The sequence below is a fragment of the Pelophylax lessonae genome, assembly GCF_965119305.1.
Source record: "Pelophylax lessonae genome assembly, chromosome: 11".
NCBI classification, from domain to species: Eukaryota; Metazoa; Chordata; class Amphibia; order Anura; family Ranidae; genus Pelophylax; species Pelophylax lessonae.
The window spans coordinates 62,092,148-62,115,170 of record NC_138778.1 but is presented as its reverse complement, the minus strand read 5'-3'; the positions used below and the strand labels follow the sequence as shown (position 1 = coordinate 62,115,170).

At 45.3% G+C, this 23,023-nt stretch overlaps 1 protein-coding gene across 3 annotated transcripts in view; it reads right to left on the bottom strand.

The window, feature by feature from the left end:
* SEPTIN9 (septin 9) overlaps positions 1–23,023 on the bottom strand; it is a 492,973-nt gene that overhangs the window by 306,614 nt on the left and 163,336 nt on the right. The window contains exon 1 of one of the 3 annotated variants that reach the window (XM_082272026.1): positions 11,324–11,664. The exons of the other annotated variants lie outside the window; for them this stretch is intronic. Coding sequence (XP_082128152.1) covers positions 11,324–11,378 — 55 coding nt within the window. The 5' untranslated portion in view covers positions 11,379–11,664. Of the gene's footprint in view, positions 1–11,323; positions 11,665–23,023 lie in introns of those variants that run through there. 3 annotated transcript variants of the gene reach the window in all.

Below are 23,023 nucleotides of genomic sequence, written 5' to 3'. Positions count from 1 at the left end.
TTTTAAAACCACTCCCATACACAATCACTGTGCACATGGACACAGGCAAACAAACAGCTTCAGAATAACAAGGTAGGAGTCTGCAACACAGTTTGTTACAATCCTTGCAATGTACATAGATCACTCAGAAGGGAATGTTTTTTTCTCAACAAAAGTGGAGTTATTTTTCAAGTGATTGTAAAGGCAGAAGGTGTTTTTTATCTTTTTTATCTTAATGCATTCTCTGCATTAGGATAAAAAACATTCAATGTGTAGCAGCTCTCCTCAACCCCCTTAATACTTGCCTGAGGTCTTTCTCTATTCAGCAATGTTGCAGGAGTGTCTCGGCTGCCTGAGACAACCCTCCTCATTGGCTGAGAAAGCAGTGCGGCGCCATTGGCTCACACTGCTGTCAATCAAAGTCATTCAGCCATTTAGGAGAGAAAGGGGCAGGGTAGGACGGTGGCTCCATGCCTGAATGGATACAGGGAGCTGTGACTTGGCTCTGGTGCCCCCATAGCAAGTTGCTTGCTGTGGGGGGCACTCAACAGGAGGGAGGGGCCAGGAGCATTGAAAAGGGACCGAGAAGAGGAGGATCCGGGCTGCTCTGTGCAAAACCACTTAACAGAGGAGGTAAGTATAACATTCCCTATTCTTTTCTCAAGAGCTGGGCGAGTCACGTGACGTCACATACCGGAGAGACTGAACCGGATAATCTGGTTTTTATCCATATCCGTGTTGGAGCTGGGATCTGGTGTATCCATAGTTGTTGCTGACCCATATGGATTCCATTGAGGTCGGTCTATCCAGCTGGGACATCCATCAAATATTCCAACAAGCTTTTATGACCCATGTGCTATATGATATCTGGGTCCTATATATCTGATGAGCGCAATCTACTAATCTTTATCGGTGTTGGGATTTGCTGCACATTGTGATCACATTTTCCTATGTTGGATTCATTTCATCACACTACTCACTTGGGACTTTCATTTTCCTGATGGACTTTTTTTGATCAATTTCCATTTGGTTTACTTGATTGGACATTCATATTTACATATATGTGTTATTTGTTTAATCACATTCATTGAGGCTACATTCACACCTGAGCGTAGCGTTTTGGCGCGTTTTTTACCGCGATTTTACCGCGATTTTTTACCACGATTTTACCACGATTTTTACCGCGATTTACAGGCGTTTTTTGTGCAGGCGTTTTTAGATTGAATAGAAACCAATGGAAAACGCCTGTAATCTGCCCAAAAAGAAGCTCATGTACTTTTTTGAGCGTTGGGCGTTCAAAACGCTCAGATGTGAACAGGGGCCATATGAATAGGATTTGTCTTGTTGGGTGTTTTGAGAGCTGATCCTAGAGCAGAAAAACTCCCCAAAAACGCCCCAAAACGCCTAGATGTGAACGGAGCCTGATATTAGCGCTGCACAATTTTCTGGTTTTTAGGCTCCGTTCACATGTAGGCGTTTTGGGGCGTTTTTGGGGAGTTTTTCTGCTCTAGGATCAGCTCTCAAAACGCCCAACAAGACAAATCCTATTCATTTCAATGGCCCCTGTTCACATCTGAGCGTTTTGACGCTGTAAGCAAAACGCCCAACGCTCAAAAAAGTACATGAGCTTCTTTTTGGGCAGATTACAGGCGTTTTCCATTGGTTTCTATTCAATCTAAAAACGCCTGCACAAAAAACGCCTGTAAAAACGCCTGTAAATCGCGGTAAAAATCACGGTAAAATCGCAGTAAAAATCGTGGTAAAATCGCTGTAAAAACGCGCGAAAACGCTACGCTCAGGTGTGAATGTAGCCTTAAGTATAACATGTTTGTTATTTTTAACTAAAAAACAATGAGACTTTATAATCACTGTAAGCTTTGAAAAAAAACCTGGAAGCCGATTGGTTTCTGTGCAGAGCTGCACCAGATTTTGCAAGCTCCAGTTTTAGTAAATCCCCCAATGGCAATTTTTTTGGGGGTTTACAAATACTCGCAGTTTGCATTTTTTCATAATTATTTTCACATTGTGTAACGTAGTTGAGGTTGAATAAAGACAATAGTCCATCCAGTTCAACCTGTAACTCTTTCTTTCTTATCACCAACCTTGGCATTTGCCACAGCTACCTCCTCTAGTTCCATCTCTTGCAAAAAGCAATCACTAGTTACAAAGGGCAGTTACCTTTACCAGCCAATCAGAATTCATCTTTCCTCGATTTGACTGCTGTAGACTGAAATTTGGTTGATATGGGTCCTGCAATGTGCCATTGCCATGAAGTAAAGCAGGCATGTCCAACATGTGGCCCGGGGGCCGCATGCGGCCCAGAACCACAGGCAATGCGGCCCACTGCCCCCTGACATTTTTTATTTTTTTTTGCTGGGGAAGAAGGAAGTCGAGTCGGGGGCATGGCCACAGAGGTTTCCAACTAACTGTAGGCAGTGGCTGCCTCAGAGGGGATCATCCACTAGTTGTGTTAAATTAGTGCTGGGGGGGCACGGCAGCGTGGGAAGGGCGCAGCAGCGTTTTATTACTTATATACCTTAACTATAGTATATTTTTTATATGCGGCCCGAGAAAATTTCTCTACACTCAATGTGGCCCAGAGAAGCCAAAAGGTTGGACACCCATGAAGTAAAGGAAGGATCTCCAGTTTAGTAAAGTATATGGTAATGATAAATAAGGAGAGGGGAAAACTGATGTTACTGCCATTTTTCAATCTTGTCACATTTTTAAACCACATGCTCAGCTGCTGACACCGTGCAACAGACAGAAGGAAACATGAGAGGCTCAGACGTGCTCTCAGCTGGGATGAGATCAGGGCCGGCGCTACCAGTAAGGCGACTAAGGCAGCTGCCTAGGGCGCAGCTTAACAGGGGGCGCCGCCATTCTGCACCCCGAATCAGTAGTGGACCGGCCGGTGTGGCACTCCTCATGCTGTGCCGCCTGAGCGCTACAGCAAGCGAGCCCCAGGCAGCACACACCACTTGTCTAGAGCGCACATTAGAATAGTCGGGGGCCGGGGCGCCAGAAGTGCCCTCCATAGAATCCTGGGGATCCAGCTCGGCGCTCACTGCCCTCCGGTCTCCGCCCCTCCAGCTGATTTCTGCTTGAAGAAGATCAGGAGCCGATCTCCAATCACACTCAGGGAGCTGGGCTTGTGCCTCTCCAGACGCCCCCCCCCCTCTGCTCCGTGTTCAACTTCTGGCAGAAGCAGATTGCTGGACACCGGACAGTCTCCCATCCCCCATCACATGCCGAGGACAGCATGCAAGGTGAGATGATGTGTGTCCCGTCCTCTCCCACCCCTCACACAGACAACACAGTACACTCCCCCACCCGGACACTGGCCTCACTCTTCATACATGGGGGGCTGCATTGTATGATATTGGGGGGGGGGGCTGTATTGTATGATATGGAGGGGGCTGCCTGCATTGTATCATGGGGGGGGGGGCTGTATTGTATGATATAGAGGGGGCTGCCTGCATTGTATCATGGAGGGGGGGGGCTGTATTGTATGATATGGAGGGGGCTGCCTGCATTGTATCATGGGGGGGGCTGTATTGTATGATATGGAGGGGGCTGCCTGCATTGTATCATGGGGGGGGGGGCTGTATTGTATGATATAGAGGGGGCTGCCTGCATTGTATCATGGGGGGGCTGTATTGTATGATATGGAGGGGCTGCCTGCATTGTATCATGGGGGGGGGGGCTGTATTGTATGATATAGAGGGGGCTGCCTGCATTGTATCATGGGGGGGCTGTATTGTATGATATGGAGGGGGCTGCCTGCATTGTATCATGGGGGGGGGGCTGTATTGTATGATATAGAGGGGGCTGCCTGCATTGTATCATGGGGGGGGGGCTGTATTGTATGATATGGAGGGGGCTGCCTGCATTGTATCATGGGGGGGGGCTGTATTGTATGATATGGAGGGGGCTGCCTGCATTGTATCATGGGGGGGGGGGCTGTATTGTATGATATGGAGGGGGCTGCCTGCATTGTGTCATGGGGGGGGGCTGTATTGTATGATATGGAGGGGGCTGCCTGCATTGTATCATGGGGGGGGCTGTATTGTATGATATGGAGGGGGCTGCCTGCATTGTATCATGGGGGGGCTGCATTGTATCATATGGAGGGGGCTGCATTGTATCATATGGAGGGGGCTGCATTGTATCATATGGAGGGGGCTGCATTGTATCATATGGAGGGGGCTGCATTGTATCATAGCAGCCCCCTCTATATCATACAATACAGCCCCCCCCCATGATACAATGCAGCCCCCTCCATATGATACAATGCAGCCCCTTCCATATCATACAATACAGCCCCCTCCATATGATACAATGCAGCCCCTTCCATATCATACAATGCAGCCCCCTCCATATCATACAATGCAGCCCCCTCCATATCATACAATGCAGCCCCTTCCATATATCATATGGAGGGGGCTGCATTGTATCATATTGAAGGGGCTGCATTGTATCATGGGGGGGCTGTATTGTATGATATGGAGGGGCTGTATTGTATGATATGGGGAGGTTGTTTTGTGTAGGCTGTATTGTGTGATATGGGAGGTGTGCTGTATTATATGGGGGGGGGGGCTGTATTGTGTGATATGGGGGGGCTGTGTATAATGGACAGTGTCCCCGTCTACCCAAATGCTGACCTCGTCTGACTGATGGTGATCTGTGATTGGCTGTCTCCATGACCTTATTCACATGGATGGCGGTGAAGCTGCATTATTACCAACCACCAACCGGGAGGAGAAGCTGAGGTTGGTGGGGACTGTACACAGGTCACAGCAGAAATTACCCCCCATCAGTGTTCCTTTAAACTGCTTCCCACCTCACTACATCAACCACTGCGCTCACACTTGCGTAATGCAGAGATCTTCTGGCTCTTGGCTGATGTAGTGAAGGTAGGTCATATGGGGGGGGGGGGGGGGCGGCAATTTTTATTTTGCCTAGGGCGGCAAAAATCCTTGCACCGGCCCTGGATGAGATATGACAAAACACCACTTGACTACTACAAAGGACCAGCTAAATATTCAGCTGAAGGGACCCCAAGGGGAAATAAAGATATCACATTTGCTAAAAAACAAATGTCTTCCAAAGTCTACAGTGCAATTAGGTAGAGAAGGTTCAATGTAGAAGACACAAGGGACACAAGGTCATTGTAGGGTTTCTGTAGGATTTGACATACTGTATCATATCAGGCTTCTAAAATGTTCAGTTATAGAAGAAACCACAAGTCCTCTTGCATCCTGATAAAGCACATTGGAAGGGGTATGGCCAGACAGCTGATTGGGCCCATATTGCCTATTTCAGCTTGTTGTAGAATGTAAAGGATGAATCATCCCTGGATTATCTTTCAGAAGATGATTTATGATGGGATGATACAAGTTTTCTTATTGGGAAAGCAAAGGGAGCGGCCAGCACTGACTCCTAATTTATTCCTTTTATGACCGCCTGACACATATGTGCGGGGGCAAAAGGCTGTGCTTTACCGCCTACATGCCACATATATGCATCGCTGGGCAGCCACTGTTTAGGTGCCGTGCTCTCAGCACAAAGCTCTTGGTCAGGGCTACAGATCAGTAGCCAGCAGGACCAGCTTTCGATCGCCTGACCACTGTGATAGTCACACGAAAGTTACAGACAACTGCTGAATTGTGGAAGTGATATCCACATTCCTAGAGTCTAAAATATGGGTACAAGACCCCCTCTGGTGGGATTTTTCTTTTGCCCTAAAAAATACCACCAGAAGGGGTCTTGTACACATACTGTGATAGTCAGACGATCGGCAATCCTTCTCACACACCCCTCGGCACCCCAAACTATTTAAAGGGATGCTTGGGTGGGCGGGAGGGGGTTAAAATGGCTGCTCCACTGCTGGCATACCTAAGCTGGTCATATGCTGAGTGAATTTCATCCCGTTTCAAAATGCCATTAGTGGACAACCATGCCAGCCACCTCTTGTCCAACATCCATTGATTGAAAAGTCAAAGAAGCCAGCTGGAAATCTGTTGGTCAAACAGCTCCTGTATCCAATCAGATGCAGGTACTGTTTAGGTGTTCTGACAGCTGGCAGCATTGGCTGTCAAGAGACAATAGCCACAACGGGAGATTTGTCCATCCATACTGTATACAGCATGGATAGAATTATCTGTTAGATTTCTTTGATTTAGTCCACAGATTGAATGGAGGAAATCTGTGGATGTATGGTTAGTTTTATCCTCCATTTACTACTTTGTAATTCATCGATCTGGAACAATGGTGGTACATATCAGTCATTCCGATACTTCATTGGTGTACATTTTCTCTGGTTCAGTTTCTGGTATAAAACAAGGATAGAGATGAAAGAGCTGGAATGTGAATCTTCAACCAAGTCAGCAAGGGCAGCATCCATACATCAGTCCTGACAGGCTCACTTTAAATAGTCACAGAGTCAAAGGCAAACTTGGGCCCACCTGTTAGTAAATTCCATTTCATATAGGGCCTTACTTCTCAACGCGTCTCTTTATGTGTGTTAGATTTCAATTAAACCTGCATCCAAATTAACTGCATTTAGGGGAGGAATGGGCCAGGGGACAGGGGGGCACTTGCCCCCTGGGCCGCTCTGGTGCCCCGTAAAAAGGCTGCACCACTCCTGCCATAGACATGCCTAAAGGATTCCTGGAGAAGAGAAGTAAAAAGTCCCCACCGCTGACCTCCTGAGTGCGGGATGAAGACAAGGACAGAGCGCGGGCCTCCTCCCCCAGCATGGATGTGTCTGAGCAGAGGCTGGTTCCATGCCCCACTGGAGACTCTCCTCCCCTGGCCCCTAGCTAGCCATGACCGAGCTGTCCCAGCTCCCCCAAACCGCCCCCTGCTGGCCAGGTCGGGAACCCAGATTTTCCCGGGGGTCAGGAGGAGATCGGGAAGAGGGGGGAGTGGGAGGGGGGCCGAATCGGTGCATCATGGGTCTCTGGTTTGGACTTGCCCCCTGGGCCGAAAGTTGCCAGTCAGCCCCTGACTGCATTCTTATTGGCTGCTACTGAGCAGTACAGACAGTACTTACAATATGTGTTAGGGTCCTTCACACCAGAACAGGGTGGTGTAAAGGCACATCACCTGTGTTCAAAATGCACTGTCTTTGCGATCTGCTGCGAGTGCCAATACAATATTAATGGCACCCAAACGCAGATCGCAAAAGCAGTGCATTTGCGGGCACCAGATCGCATGACACTACAGTACAATGAGATCTGGTGTGTCCCGTTTTTCAAAAGTAGTGCATTCTGATTTAATTTGCAACCCCTTCAAATGAATAGGCTGCTAAAAAGTAAGGCAGGGAACATGTAGGAATCATACAGGAACTGAGCCTGAGAATTGTCAGCATTATCCTATAATAACTGATTTGATTCGGGTCATATTTACTTTGTTTTGTTTTAACACATACATTGCAACACACTAGAGTCCAACTTAATAAAATAGTGCCAGTTCCCATCTCAATGCAGCAAAATAAAAAAAGCAAACAAACATCATGTCCATCATGGAATTTTTTTTGGGATTTTACTGTGTTTGGAGTAGGGATCGACCGATTATTGGCAAGGCTGATATATTGAGGGCCGATATGCATTTTCCCCGATATATCGGAATCGGCCCCCGGAAGTTACCGATATTTGCGTGACGTCATTCTGACTTCTTAGGCCGCCTCCCTCGCCTTGGACAGCCTCGTCTGGAGTCGGGACTAGTCTCGCGTGAGTGTATAGCAGCCATACACCCACCCACAGCAGCCCGGTGCCAGCCAGCCACCTACACCCACAGGCCCTGTACCAGCCAGCCAGGCACTGTACCAGCAAGCCAGCCAGCCACCCACAGGCCCTGTACCAGCCAGCCACAGGCACTGTACCAGCCAGCCATTGACAGGCCCTGTACCAGCCAGCCAGGCACAGGCACTGTACCAGCAAGCCAGCCGGCCATCCACAGGCACTGTACCAGCCAGCCACCCACAGCCCCTGTGCCAGCCACCCAACCACCACAGGGTGCCAGCCAGCCACCCACCCACCCACCCACCCACCACAGGGTGCCAGACAGCCAGCCACTCACCACCACAGGGTGCCAGACAGCCAGCCACCCAGCACCACAGGGTGCCAGACAGCCAGCCACCCAGCACCACAGGGTGCCAGACAGCCAGACACCCACCACAGGGTTTCAGTCAGCCAGCCACCCACCACAGGATGCCAGCCAGCCAGCCACCACAGGTTGCCAGCAAGCCAGCCACATAAATTAACATGTTCAGTACCAGATTTGTGTCAAAAATTGTCTTTATTTTTCAAAACTTTAAATGTACAAAATATCGGCCAATACCGATATGCGATGGCCAAAATATCGGTATCGGCAACGAAAAAACTATATCGGTCGATCCCTAGTTTAGAGACCTAGTTTAGAGACCCAAAGACGTCAATGGCAGCAATTTAAAATGCATTAAACATGCATTTTGATGCAGTGGGAACAGGTATTAACAAGCCTTGGTCAAAGGTTTTTAACCCTATTCATTCATTCTAATTTAATTAACGCATTAAAAAAGTTTTTTTAATTTGCACCAATAAACATGTTGATGTAAAAAGGAAACGCATGTTGACGCATAACAATACACCTGTCTAATACTGCAGAAAAATGCACACACATAGATCTAAAGGGGCCTTCAGAGCTCATTCACACCAGAAGCGTTGAGGCTATGCTAACAGATATTTCCAGTGCAGCCTAAATTCATAGACAATGAAGGTTATTTACTAAAACTGCACAGAGTGCAACATTTGGTTCAGCTCTGCAAAGAAACCAATCAGCTTCCAGGTTTTATTGCCAATGCCAAATTAAACAAGATGAAGTTAGAAGCTGATTGGCTACCATGCTCAACTGCACCAGATTTGGAGTGCTCCAGTTTTGGTAAATCAATGTCTTGTTTCCAATGGCATCAGTTCATAATTTTGAAAGGTATTTACAGCATTTGCAGTAATTTTTTTGTTTTTTAGCACGTTTTGATGCAAACCACTGCATTGCAATGCTGCTGCGCTGAATAAAACTGTATTAAAATGTCACCTGTGACACTTCAATAAAGTTCCTCGAAAAAAAAAATTTGACGGGATTGGCCCATCAGCACTATGGCTCCCAGTGCACACCAACATCCAGGGCAGCTTGCTAGCTTTAATGAGCCCTTAAAGTGGACCTTCACTCAAAAGAAACAGTATCACTGGTCCTCCTTCTCCCCCCCACCTCTAGGAAATTAGCGTTTTTTTCAAGGAATAGGTACCTTTTTGTGACAGGTACCCACTCCCACTTCCATAATCCTTGCATAAGTGAAGATGATGCACCCCCTTATCCACAGCCTCCTGAGAAAATTTCACACAACCCAGTAGGGTGCAAGATCAGTCTTCTTGCGTCGCAGGATCTCCCGCACTGGGGCTGACTGGCAACTTTCGGCCCAGGGGGCAAGTACAAACCAAAGGCCCATGGTGCAACCACTCGGCCCCCCTCCCACTCTCCCACTTTCCGGCCTCCTCCTGACCCCCATTCCATGCTAAAGCTCCGCTCCAGGTACTCTTTACTCACCAGCCAAATCCGGGTTCCCAGCCTGGTCAGCAGAGGCTGGTTGGGGGGAGCTGGGAAAGCTCGGTCGGGGCTGACAAGCAGAAGAAAGTCTCCAGTGGGGCATGGAACTGGCCTCTGCTCAGACACAGTTTACACAATCCATGCTGGGGTGGGAGGCCTGCGCTCTGTCCTTGTCTTCATCCCACACTTAGTAGGTCAGCGACGGGGACTTTTTACTTCCCTTTACCAGGAATCCTTTAGGCATGTCTGTGGCAGAAGCGGTGCAGCCTTTTTATGGGGCATCAGAGCAGCGTGGTGGGAATTGCCCCCCTGGCCCAGTCCTCCCCTGCTCACGCATGTGCAGTGGGGTGCCAGCTGTATGGGCACATTCACAATGATGCATTTTTGCTGTGTTTTTACCTTGCTAAAAAAAAACACAAAAAATATTTCCCTTTAAGCCCCCATTCACACTAGCGCGACTTGTCAGGCGACTTGGTCGCCTGACAAGTCGCGGTGGGTCGCTCACCATTGATTAGTACAGGACCCGTTCTAATAGGAGCGACACATGTCGCTCCGACTTAGAAAAAGGGTCCTGTACTACTTTGGGGCGACCTGGAGGCGACTTGCATTGACTTCAATGATATGAAGTCCGTGCAAGTCGCGCCGAGGTCGCGGTGCACAGGTCGCCCCACCAAGTCCTGTCGCCCCTGTCTGAACGGGGTCTTAATCTAAAGGGATTCTTAACACCAGTGTGCTATGGCTGTTGCTGCGTTTTGGAAGATCTTTCATGCTGCATCTTTGGTGAGCTTTTCAAAAGAGCACAAAAAATGCAGCTCCCCCTTAAAATGAATAGAAAAGGCATAAAAACGTGCACCGCGTTTGCGTCTTTGGTGCATTTTTGAGTCCCATGTCCATGTGTCACAGGTGCATAATCGGAGTGAGGCAACCAGAAAATGCATATGCTTTTTTAACATGTTTTTTTCAATGGAGCAATATGAAAGCACCCTAATCATCAGAAAGTAACAGGGGGCCCCCAAATCCAAGATGCCGGCACTGGCGATCCGCAATCCTAAAATGAATCGGCTGCGGGCAAGGCAGCGCAGGGCTCAATGGGCGGTAAATATCTATTTTTAGGTAAGTAAGCAGCTAACCTTTTCAACCAGAGCAAAGTTTCTCTTTAAACATTTATTTTGCATTTTCCAGAGCAGGTTTCTTTTTATTTTATATCAAAAAGAATATTCAGGGATCAAAAGCAGTAAAGGTATAAATCTCACTTTGATTAACCGATACCGTTGCCATCTAGAAATTTACAGTAAACATTATTAATCTCTAGGTTGTAGCGTTCCATCTATTAAACCTTCATCCAGATGTAGCAAGTCTCTATTTTGTGTTTCATTCTTTCTCCCACTCGCTATGAGTCACCAATCTTTTTCTTTTCTGCTCTTTCTGAGTAATTTTCAGCCTGTTCGCCTCTACCACCCCCCTCCCCTATCTCCCTCATTACCTGTGTCTGGTCACATGCACTATTTCCTGTCCATAGCACTGCTTGCACAGATCTCTTATCTGATGACCTACCTATGTGCTCCCTATAAGCTGCTTCTGAACGTCACCATGGACTTGGAGACTCCACTGGATCTCCTCTGCGTTCCTTCCATCCCATCCCATCCTATCCCAGCACACGCCGCTCAGCCTCCTAACCATGAACAGTTAATGACACAACAAACATCTGTTACAAGTAACAAAAAAAAATAAATAAAAAAATGGAATTTTTACGAACCTTCAAAGTCGGAAATAATACCTTCCAGGTGCGCGTTCACCGTAGGATCAGACATTTTCGGGGACCGTCCACTGTTCCAGATTCTGTCCGGATCCCAGCAGTGATTTCTCTTCTCCCCCCCCCACCCCCCCTCTAAACAACAAATCCCAAATTTGGAAAAAATGGGCTCACATCAGAAGCTGCCGCCAAGAAGGGGGAAGGAGAAAGGAGGAGAGGGGGGTGGGGGGGAAGAAGGATTCTCCTGTTATGACTGAGATTCTGAACTCTTTTCCCTTTATTGCGTGTGGGGTTTTGTGTCTCACTCTCTCCCTAACTTGAGCAGAGAAACACAGCCCCTAAAAGCTGATTTGAATCAATGGTGCAAAGGCAGCCCTGTGGCTCCGCCCCCCCCTGACACACACACACACACTCACACACTCACACACACGAGAGCGCGCACAGCTCACATTCCCCAGGCTGCACTGAGCAACCCTTTCTATCAACCTTCAGTAATCCTTTAAATGCCACAGATCTGTCTATTAACGGGTTAATCTTGATGGTTGGCACGGCACGATGCAAATCAGATTTGCAACATTACGGAATGGCGAAAAAGAAGTATTTTCCTTTAAAACTGTTATTTACGTCATTACCTCTGCCGAGCCCCGCAGCAGTATGATTTGCATGGATGGCAGCATTTTAAAGGGGGAAAAAAAATGAAATCCCATTCCCTGCACTGCACTGGTTAAACTGGTACTAAACACTAAAAAAATAAAAAATAAAGCAACGATTAATTAATATCCTTGAAGCCCAACTCCGGGCAAAACAAGTTTTCCCATGCAGTGGAAAGAAGTCAACTTCTCATTTTTGTCTAGAGGACTGGAGAACGGACTACTTACCTAATCCTTCGATCCTCCCCACACAAGACCGGTCCCCGTGGCTCCTTTCCTAGTGGATTGTTCCTGACGTCATCATGCCCATTCACCTGCTATGGATGTGAGGACGTTAGGAACAGTCTACTGCTGGATCGTGGGGGAGCACCATTTGCATCTTGCAGGGCAAGAAGCAAATCATATTTGCAACATAACTGAATGGCAGAAAAAAAGTATTTTCCTTTAAAACTGTTATTTACAACATTACCTCTGCCGAGCCCCGGAGCAGTATGATTTGTGTGGATGGCAGCATTTTAAAGGGTAAGAAAAAAAAATGAAATCCCTGTCCCTGTACTGCACTGGTTAAACTGGTACTAAACACTAAAAAAAGAAAAAGAACTAAAACAAAGATTACTTAATATCCTTAAAGCCCAACTCCGGGCAAAACAAGTTTTCCCATGCAGTGGGGCTGCATAAGTCGACTTCTCATTTTTTGTGTAGAGGACTGGAGAGCAGACTACTTACCTAATCCTTCGATTCTCCCGACGTCATCGCGCCCATTGACCTGCTCTGGATGTGAGAACGTCAGAAACAGGATTTTCTTTAACTTTCACTCTCATTGATAGGACAACAAATATAGAGAGTGGATCTCCCTAACAGGGACACAGATAACAATAAAAACCTGACAGGGGTTCTAATCCATCTCCATTCTATCTGGAACAAAAAAAAAAATTTCTGTTTTTAATACTTTAAATGTGGTGGATGCATTGGTTTTCTTTTTTTATGCATTTTCCCCCATTATATTCACCTGGTGATTCAGCCAGAAACGCACTTCCTGTCGAAGGGTCCTTTCACACGGGCTGTCCGATTATGTCTGCCTGCTTTACAGGTGCACCTGATCGGACACTGCATTGTCCTCTATGGAGGACCTGCCGCCATCCGATTCAATCCTGTCTCCCAAAAACAGCCAGATGGTGGTCCTGTTTTCCATCTGTCTGGCGGATTAGATCCGGACAGGCGGCCTGTTATCATCTGATTTCCCCCATAGAGGAGAGCGGGACTGTGTCCATGTCTGCTGTGCACAGCGGAGCGGACACAGACCTGTCATCCACCGGCTCATCGGGGATCAGCAGGGCAACTCCCTGCTGAGCAAGCAGATTTTGTTAAGTGGAAGCGCCCATGTGAAAGGGGTCTTAGAGTGTCTCCACTCTGGATGGAGGAGCAACGAAGACACCTTTGGACAACAGCATTGTCAATCTGGAGGGAGGGTGGCGTATAAAGTTTTTAAAGCTGGTCCTGTGTATAATAATAAAATGTTTCCCTTACTCTCTGTTATAAAAACATAAATAAAGATGCCAGGATAGTGCAAACATCCCCAAAGCACCCCTATTTGGAAAGTAGACACCCCACGGTGATCTACATTTTTTGAAACTTTTTTGTGAATTAAAAAAAATGCTTGTATAGAGGGGGTTAAAACATGGCACTTGGTAATGGTGTCCTAGATCCGGTACCTCAAAGGTCATACACAGGAGGAGGCAAAGGGTTTAAAGTACAGGTCACATACAGTGGGAGGACGGAGATGAAGGGTTAATGGGGTTATGTACAGTGCAGGATAAAGAGGGTGAATGGGTTAATATACTTGAGACATACAGGGACAGGATGGGGCTATGTACTGCTGCCTGTGACCTGCTACTAATGAAAGACTTGGTTTACTCATTCATTACCTTCCCCTTCCTCTGTTATAACAGAGGAAGGGGCTGGCTCTCCAGTGTAAACACTGGTCTGTTTATAGTTATGATTGCTGTTATTGGTCCCCACAGCAGCCACATGGTACAGAGCTGCTCTGATCAGCTCTGTACAGTGTCTCTGTGATCTGAGCAGTTTGCTTATCGCTCAGTTCACAGCCGTTAACGGGGATCCTTTGTGTTTTTTCCAGAATGCCGCTTATAAACAGCACTCCAGAAATAGTCATCTACCTCCCTTCTATTTTAATTTTAGCACAGTGCTATGGTAAATAACATTTGTATTTCTTACTCTTTCTATCTACTACTTTATACATTTTAGGGCTGGTTCACACTGGAATGCGCTGGATTGCACTCACGCATTCCCGTACAGTGCGTATTGATAGCCCATTCATTTGTAGCCTGCGCTACTTCTAAAAACATACTGCACCAAATCGCATGTTACTGCTATACCATGTGATTTGGTGCCTATAAACGTATTTTTGTGTTTACGCATGGCAAATGTAAACCAAACCTCTAAATTCTCCTATAAACTTTAATGTGTTAATATAATTTGAAAAGTCGTTTTTTATAATTTAAATCTGCAGTTATCAATAAAATAATACCAGATGATCCTGCTTGACCAGGCACTATCTGTTATAGGCTAGCAATGCTTTGTTACTGTCGATCCATTGTGTCCCTGCGTTGCCATCCTGTAACATGGGCTTCTGATGGGGACTACAAACATTGCATAAGCATGATCCATTGTTGTCACCATCAGGCACCCTGCCCTGGGAAATGCATAGCTTCCAACTGTCACTGATTGCGAGGGAGGGACTTAAATTCACATGTAACCATTCAGATGAGCGGTTACAGGTGAACAGTGGTGGCGTCAGCTATTTATTTGTACAGCGTGCAATTCTGCTGGGCACAGCTGCTCGCTAACAGTCTGCCTGGGGCTGAAGTTTCTCAGCTGCAGATTCTTGCGGCTGAGAAGCTAATTGAATGAGCCTTAATTCTTCATGGTTCTTATAAATGGGGGCATGAATGGGAGGTGTGTCTTTTCCTCTATACTTTGTACTAGAAGGAAGCCCCCTTTCTTTTTTTTAACATCAGGAGGTATAGAAGTCCATTGCAACCACTGCTGGACTGCATGCATATAGAAATGAAGTGGCTGCAAAAAGGCTGCCAGAGATCCGCAGACACTAAATGCACTCATTTTATTGGATGAGTATTTTATTGAACAAAAAAACATCACAGCTTTTTAGCGAAATGTCATTCAGTGCAGCACACATTACTGCATATGCATTTATAGACAGGGCCCCAAGCCTCACTTACTCATCATCTACTGTTCTGTTGCACAGGAACACAAAAAAATCCAAGCTATCTGTTTTTTATAAGATATACTACAGTGGTACTTGTTTCTTGTTTTTTTGGTAACTGTAATATTTGTGACAAGGCCTGTCTAATTTTTGGGAAATGTGGATTTAAATATTATTTAAAATATCTAAAATTAAACTTTAAAGTATTTAAAAATAGGTTTCACAGCACTTCCCTTTTTATTACAGTTATTTTATATATATTTGGGTGTTGAAAATCCAATTACAGCTTGCTAGCTAAATTAAAACATTTTCTTTGCATGGTGATGACTCGCTCATACTTCTGTGTTTTAAAATTTGTCTTACTTATTTCTGTTTTCATTCTTTGCTTTTCTTTTTTTTTTTTTTTTCTTGTTCTATATTTCATTGTAGATCTTCTATACAGATTAATTGATTATATTAACAGTTAAATCCAAATTGCTCATACGTGCTTCCACTATAAATGAATAATTTGGTATTAGTTACCTATTTACATATATTGTTAATGTGACTAAAATTGCATGATATCAATGCAGTAAAACATCTGTGGTTGGGTTAGATACAAGCTTTGCAAATCCACCCCTTTCTGTTTCTGTTTAAAGTTTGCAATTGCAAATTTTCAATAAAAATATTTGAAAAAAAAAAAAATGCATCTATTTTATTATGTTTTTAAATACAATGTATAAGCCCCTGTTCACACTGGGTGACCTGTCAGGCGACCTGGTCGCCTGACAGGTCGCTGTAGGTCGCCTTCCATAGAAGCTGCGGACCCGTTCTAATAGGAGCGACACAAGTCTCTCCGACTTAGAAAAAGGGTCCGGAGCTTCTTTGGGGCGACCCGGAGCGACCTGCATAGACTTCAATGTTATGAAGTCCGTGCCGGCCGCTCCGAGGTCGCGGGGCGAGCAGCGCACCGCGACCTATGAGGTCGCATGGCAAAGTAGCGTCGCCCCAGTGTGAACGGGGCCTTATACATCTAATAGGCATCTAATCTAACACATATTTTTTTATGCATTTTTCAGAGGGAGAGAGCATTCTGTGTAGCTCTTTGCATCAAAAGACACCTAAAAATGCATGGTTGGTGAGTTTTACATCTCAATGGAAGATGCACTTTCAGGAAAATGTAGGTAAACTGTAAAAAGCACACTGTAATGCAAAAGTTGAGTACAGGTACAATGCGTTGGCATGCTGCATTGCGTTTAAACATACACTTTTCTCCTCCCTTTTTTTTGAACATGCAAAGGGTCTACAGCACGTAGGTCAAACACAAGGCCCGCGGGCCGAATGCGGCCCTCCAGGCATTGTCATGTGGCCCTCACACCCAGTTTTGCAGCCAGGACATGGCAGGAACTCCATTCCACAACCTCCGGCTCTCACCCTCTGCTCCCACTTTCCACTGTCACTTGTAAATACAGAAGCCTGTATACAGCTTAGCCCCCAGATCTAACAGATTCCTGGACGCACTTACAGTAGGGCACAGCGGGGACAGATCTCCAGAATCTAAGAGAAAGAATGATCTCCCCGCAAATACACAGGTAGTAGAGCCGCTTACACAGGGAGGTACTAGAGCCAAGCCAGATAGGTGAAAGAGATGCGTGGAAGCTTCATGGGGGAGTTGGGGTTACAAACTCAGTGCATCCCTAAACCCTGCACTCCGTAGACAGCACACCCCTGACCACTGCACTCTGTAACGCCCTCCTGAACACTGCATTCTTTATGTAGCGCACTCCTGAACCTTGTACTCTATATAGCATAGTCCTGAACTCCTGCACATAATCCATTCCTAAACTCTGCACTCTCTATGTAACACCCTCCTGAGCTCTACACTCTGTACATAGCGCACTCCTGAACCTTGTACTCTACATAGCATAGTCCTGAACTCTGAAATCTGTAAATAACGCCCTCCTGAACTCTGCACTCTGTACATGGCGTAGCTCTGAACTCTGCACATAATTGCATTCCTGAACTTTGCACAAAAAAGACCAACAATTTTGAAAAAAACAAAACAATATTTTTTAGTTTATGCTATAAAACATATCCAAAAAAAAACAAAAAAAAACAAAAAACAAATTAGACCAAAATGTATTCTTCTACATGTTTTTGGTAAAGGTATAGGGTCTAAAAACTATGGGATAGATTTATGGAATTCTTATTTTTTTATATGTTTTTACTAGTAATGGCAGTGATCAGCTTTTTTTAGCGGGACTGTGACATTGCGGTGGACAAATCCGGCATTAAGTGACACTTTTTGGGGACCAGTGACGCCAATACAGTGATCAGTGCTAAAAAAAAAAAGAATGCACTGTCACTGTACTAATGACACTGGCTGGGAAGAGGCTAACATCAGGGGCGATCAAAGGGTTTAATGTGTTCCCTGGGAGTGCTTTCTAACTGTGTGGGGGGTGCTTTGACTGGGGATGACAGAGATCCACGTTCCTGCTTGGCGGAAACACAAGATCTCCAAGATCAACCTGCTGATTGGCTTCTGCTGTGTCCAATCACAGCGGGAGTCGGCAACCCGGAACTAGAAATCACGTACAGGTATGTGATTTTTGCCCAGGAGGTCCGCCCTGTCGCAGTATATATGCATGGGGCGGTCCAGAAGAGGGTAAAGTGGTTGTAAACTCTTACATATACCCAATGAAGTGACTATCCTCAAGTGATTCACAGAGATTTAAAAATAATCCTCCTACATACATTTTATGTCTATCTGCAGTCTTCTCTACTCTACAGCCATTCAAAGTTCAGAATATATAAAGCTTGTCTGAGCTATCAGAAAAAAAAGGGGGCAGTTAGCTGAAGTTACACTCTGCAGAGCTCAGTGATTAGAGGTCTAAGACCTGATTGGAGGGAAGGGACACCCCCCAACCCCCCCAATTATCACACAGCACGAGGGACAGAGCTGAGGCTGTCAATCACAGGCTGTGTTCTGGAGCTCCCTCCTCTGTCATCTTTTTCTCATGGTGGCAAGAAAACATATCAGAAGTGACTCATGCTGGTAGCAGAGGAATGAAGCAGCAGAGAGAAATTACACTTAGTTCTCTGGATTAGGAGAAGTACACACTATAGAGGGATTTGGGCAGCACAGTGGTGTAGTGGTTAGCACTTTCACCTAGCAGCAAGAGGGTCGCTGGTTCAAATCCCAACCACGACACTACCTGCCTGAAGTTTGCATGTTCTCCTTGTGCCTGCATGGGTTTCCTCTGGGTACTCCGGTTTCCTCCCACACTCCACAAGACATGCTGGTAGGTTAATTGGATCCTGTATAAAAAAATTGGCCCTACTGTGTATGTATGTGAGTTAGGGACCTTAGATTGTAAGCTCCTTGAGGGCAGTGACTGATGTGAATGTATATGTAAAGCGCTGCATAAATTGACAGCGCTATATAAGTACCTGATATAATAATAATATGCTTTCATGTCTGAGGTTTACAACCACCATAGTTTTGGAATGTCCCCAGGAGGGTGCCTTATGTAGTCATAACCCTGATAGGGTGCCCTATTTAGTCATCATGTCACCACCTATGTTCTGCCCGCATTGCACAGAGACCCAGTAATGACATCACTAGGTCTAAAATAAGGTAAATAACGCAAATGGAAAGGTTTTATTTAAAATTTCCCTTAGCATGTTGCTATGGGGGGGGGGGGGGGGGGGGGAGAAAAAAATATGGAAGAGAAAACATATTCAGATTAAACTTCAGCTTTATAGGGGTGGTTAGCAAGGAAAAGGCTTAATGTGGGGAACAGATAATAGCTTGTAGATGCACATATTTTATTAATCAAATGGTGTGACGCAGGAATGACCATCCTAGGATGATGCAGTATGATGAAGTAGTGGCTTCACCCCTCCTCCCTCCCCTAAATCTCATGTGAGGGACGGTAGGAAATCCAGTCCCATTGTCTCTGGAAAAGTAAGAAGGAAAAGGATCAGGGATGGAATCCGGAGTCACACTCTTGTAAAAAAAAAAATGCTTATTTTTAGCACTAAAAAAGACCAATATTGTACTGTATAATAGGAAACAAATTTCTGAGTTTTGTCTTCACCACAATGATCTAATCCGCATATTTCTGTTACACTGCTGTCATTGATTTTTTTCCCCTCTATTTCCATGAGCTGTGCCATCTCTTTCCTCAATACTGGGAGGCGGGTGATTCAGCAGCTGATGGGTTACAGTCATGACGTCACCATATCCTGGAATTGGATTGATAGGCAGCAGGAACTCCTAAAATATCAAGCAAGAGGAAAAGCCAGCTGTCAACAGGAAGCCAGCCACACACCGGGGGGTACTGCCTCGGACATATGTTCACTCGGCCTATTATTGGGGGCATTCTAATGCAGCATTCTCACATCTGCCCCTGTCACATTATCTAGATGGTCGATTCCCTAAAAGTTGTATTTCCTGCATAATTAATGAGATCATTCACCAATGTAGTTCTGAAAGCAATGTGCACTGTACAATATCTCAGCGCAAACCAATCAGCAGTCAGCTCAGCTGACTCCAGATTGGTTCATTGTACTGTGTAGATCATCATTTTTTTCCCACTCCCTGATCTAAAATGGTTAAATGGACTCTTACAAAGATTTTAACTGTCATGTAAGGGTATATACACATTCAATGTCTTACAGGTCCCGCTGTCAGAACACTGTCCCAGCCTGGGCTACTGATAGTAATCACGGGGCCCCGTACAGCCTACCTGGCAGGGCCCCCCTCGTATGTATCAAAACAACATTTTCACTAAAAATATACTAAAATGGTTCTTAGAGGACACAAGGATAACAAAGAAGCTGTGTGAATTAGGCCTTTTTTTAAATTGTTTTTTTACACTTTTGAAAAAACATTTTATAATTAAAAGAAGTGTTTAAATGTTTCAAAATTATTGTATTTTACATTTTTTTTTTTTTTTTTAATTTGTTATTTTTTATGGGACAGAGAAACCAGCAGCTTCCGCTTGGGGCCCTGCGTCTGTGTCTCTCCCTGCAGCAGCTGAAAGCCGGTGGGAGAGAAATTGGTTTTCAGCTGCTGCAGAGAGCTGCACAGGGCATCCTGTAATTGCCCCCCCCTGTCCGACCGCACTGATTCCCTCTGCTGTTCGGGCCCCTACAGGAGGACTGGTGGTCTCCCCCTATAAGTGGCCCTCGTCCCAGCAGTGGGGATTCCCCCATCCACATTGGCTGAATGGGAAATAAAAGTCTATAGCCATGCTTACAAAATGCCAGTTCCCTTGGCAGAAAAAAAACTATCATATAGAGTGTTTTTGTACAGGGTGCAATGTGGTACTGTAGCAATAATTCACACAATAGCGTACAATGAAAAACTTGTATTGAAGTAATGCAGCAACAGTCACAACAAACCCGGTGGCAAGGCTGCCCAACCGGGTTCACTCATGTTTTCCAACAATGTAAAGGCTACAGGATTCAGCCGGATTGACAGCATCTGTTAAGAGAGCAAAATGTGGCCTGGCCATCATGCTCCCAAGCGGGATGTTGCCCACAGAAGTTGACCCTGCATTTTCCCTCCTTGTCAGGAACCTCTGCCTACCACTAGTACTGTCCCTAACAGGCGGGGTACCTTTCCCTATTCTATCCTCTCACATAAAGTGTGCCAAACCTAGGAGCCAGGTCCTTAACCACTTAAGCCCCGGAAGATTTTACCCCCTTCCTGACCAGGGCCTATTTTGCGATTCGGCACTGCGTGACTTTAACAGACAATTGCGCGGTCATGCGACGCTGTACCTAAACGAATTTGGCGTCCTTTTTTTCCCACAAACAGAGCTTTCTTTTGGTGGTATTTGATCACCCGTGCGAGTTTTTGATCATGCGCTAGAAAACCAAAAATAGCGTCAATTTTGCAAAAATAACAATATTTTTCACATTTTTTTATATGAAATTCACAAAAAAAATGTAAAAATCAAAATTTTTTAACGTTTTAGGCAAATTTTTTTTTTTTTTTTACCATATGTTTGGTAAAAAAAAAATTGCAAAAAGCGTATTTTGATTGGTTTGCGCAAAAGTTATTGCATCTACTAACAAAGGGAAAGATTTTTGTCATTTTTGTTGTTTTTTTTTTTAACGCGTAATGGCGGCGATCTGCAATTTTTTTGCGGGACTGCGACATTGGGGCGGACAGATCGGACCCTTGACTGACATTTTTGACACTTTTGGGGTTACCAGTGACATTACTACAGTAATCAGTGCTATACATATGCACTGTTACTGTAAAAATGACACTGGCAGTGAAGGGGTTAACTTTTTTTGAGAGGGAGGGGTTCGCCGGGCACACACGCAGGGGGGGGGGTCCGTGACCGAGGGGGAATGGGAGCGCGCATCCGGCGGCGTGCCCTCGCTCCCAAAACCCTTACAGGCTAGCGACGTAGCCCTACGTCACTTTGCCTGTGAGGGACTGACTGCCGACGTAAATAGTCGTGTGGCAGTCGGCAAGTGGTTAAATAGACTCTGGCTGACCCAAGATGGCTGCCAGTCACATGGGGCGGCATCGTGGCTGCATCAAATTGGATAGCTTCCTCAGTGACTCAGGAAACCATAGTGGAACTATGTTCTTCTTGAAACTTACGTGCAAACAAAGTCCTCCACCAATGCATTGTCACTGCTGGAGGCCGCATCCATCGTCACCTGTCTTCTTTCTGGGTACGCGGACTATGGCTGTGTGAGCCGCGTGACATCACTCCAGCGCATGCACGCAGGAGCAGCCGGTTATGGCACAGGGCTCTGAAGGAATGGCATGGATGACCGTTCCTTAAGAGCGCATGCGCCGATGACGTCATTGGCTGCATATACAGTAAATATTTCCTAAACGATGCACGTTTAGGAGATATTTACAGAACATATAGGTAAGCCTTATTATAGGCTTACCTATAGGTACATATAATATATGAGAATTAACAACCACTTTAGGTATAGATTGTAAATATAAATGAGTACATCAATATTAGCGTATTCCCTATGCAGACTTTGGTTCCTGTTTAGCAGTCCTGCACTATGGCTGTGGTTCACCATTGCTGTCTCTTAATGCAAGCCTATAGGTCAGGTATGACTATGAGAACGACGGCAGTGTTAATAATGAAATAATGCTACTCACATTTCTTGAATTACAAATGGGCACTAGATGGAGCACCTACTAATCTAGATATGAAATAGAAATAACCATAATATGGAACAGCAAGCAAGTAATCGTGCACAAAAGAACTTCAGGTAAATGTTACAATGAATGTACTGTATCTATTTACTTTCCACTCCAACATTTTTTCCCTATGATAAATAATTACCTTTTCCATTCCGAAGCTAAATGGTAATAACGTTTTAATGTAATGTACATCCAATGTTTGCTTACAGTGCCAGAAGCCATTTTTATGGCCTATAAATTCACTATGAATTAGTGGCATCAACGAGGTATGTCAAACCATTTTCCTCTTGCTCAGTGGTGCCCTAGACCAACTGATCAATCATCTTGATTAATGCTTCTTACATGAAGCATGGTGGGAATCGCCACAGATAGCACATACAGTATCTCACAAAAGTGAGTACACCCCTCACATTTTTGTAAATATTTTATTATATTTTCATGTGACAATACTGAAGAAATTACACTTTGCTACAATATATAGTAGTGAGTGTACAGCTTGCATAACAGTGTAAATTTGCTGTCCCCTCAAAATAACGCCATTAATGTCTAAACCGCTGGCAACAAAAGTGAGCACGAGTAAGTAAAAATGTCCAAATTGGGCCCATTTAACAATTTTCTCTCCCATTTGTCAT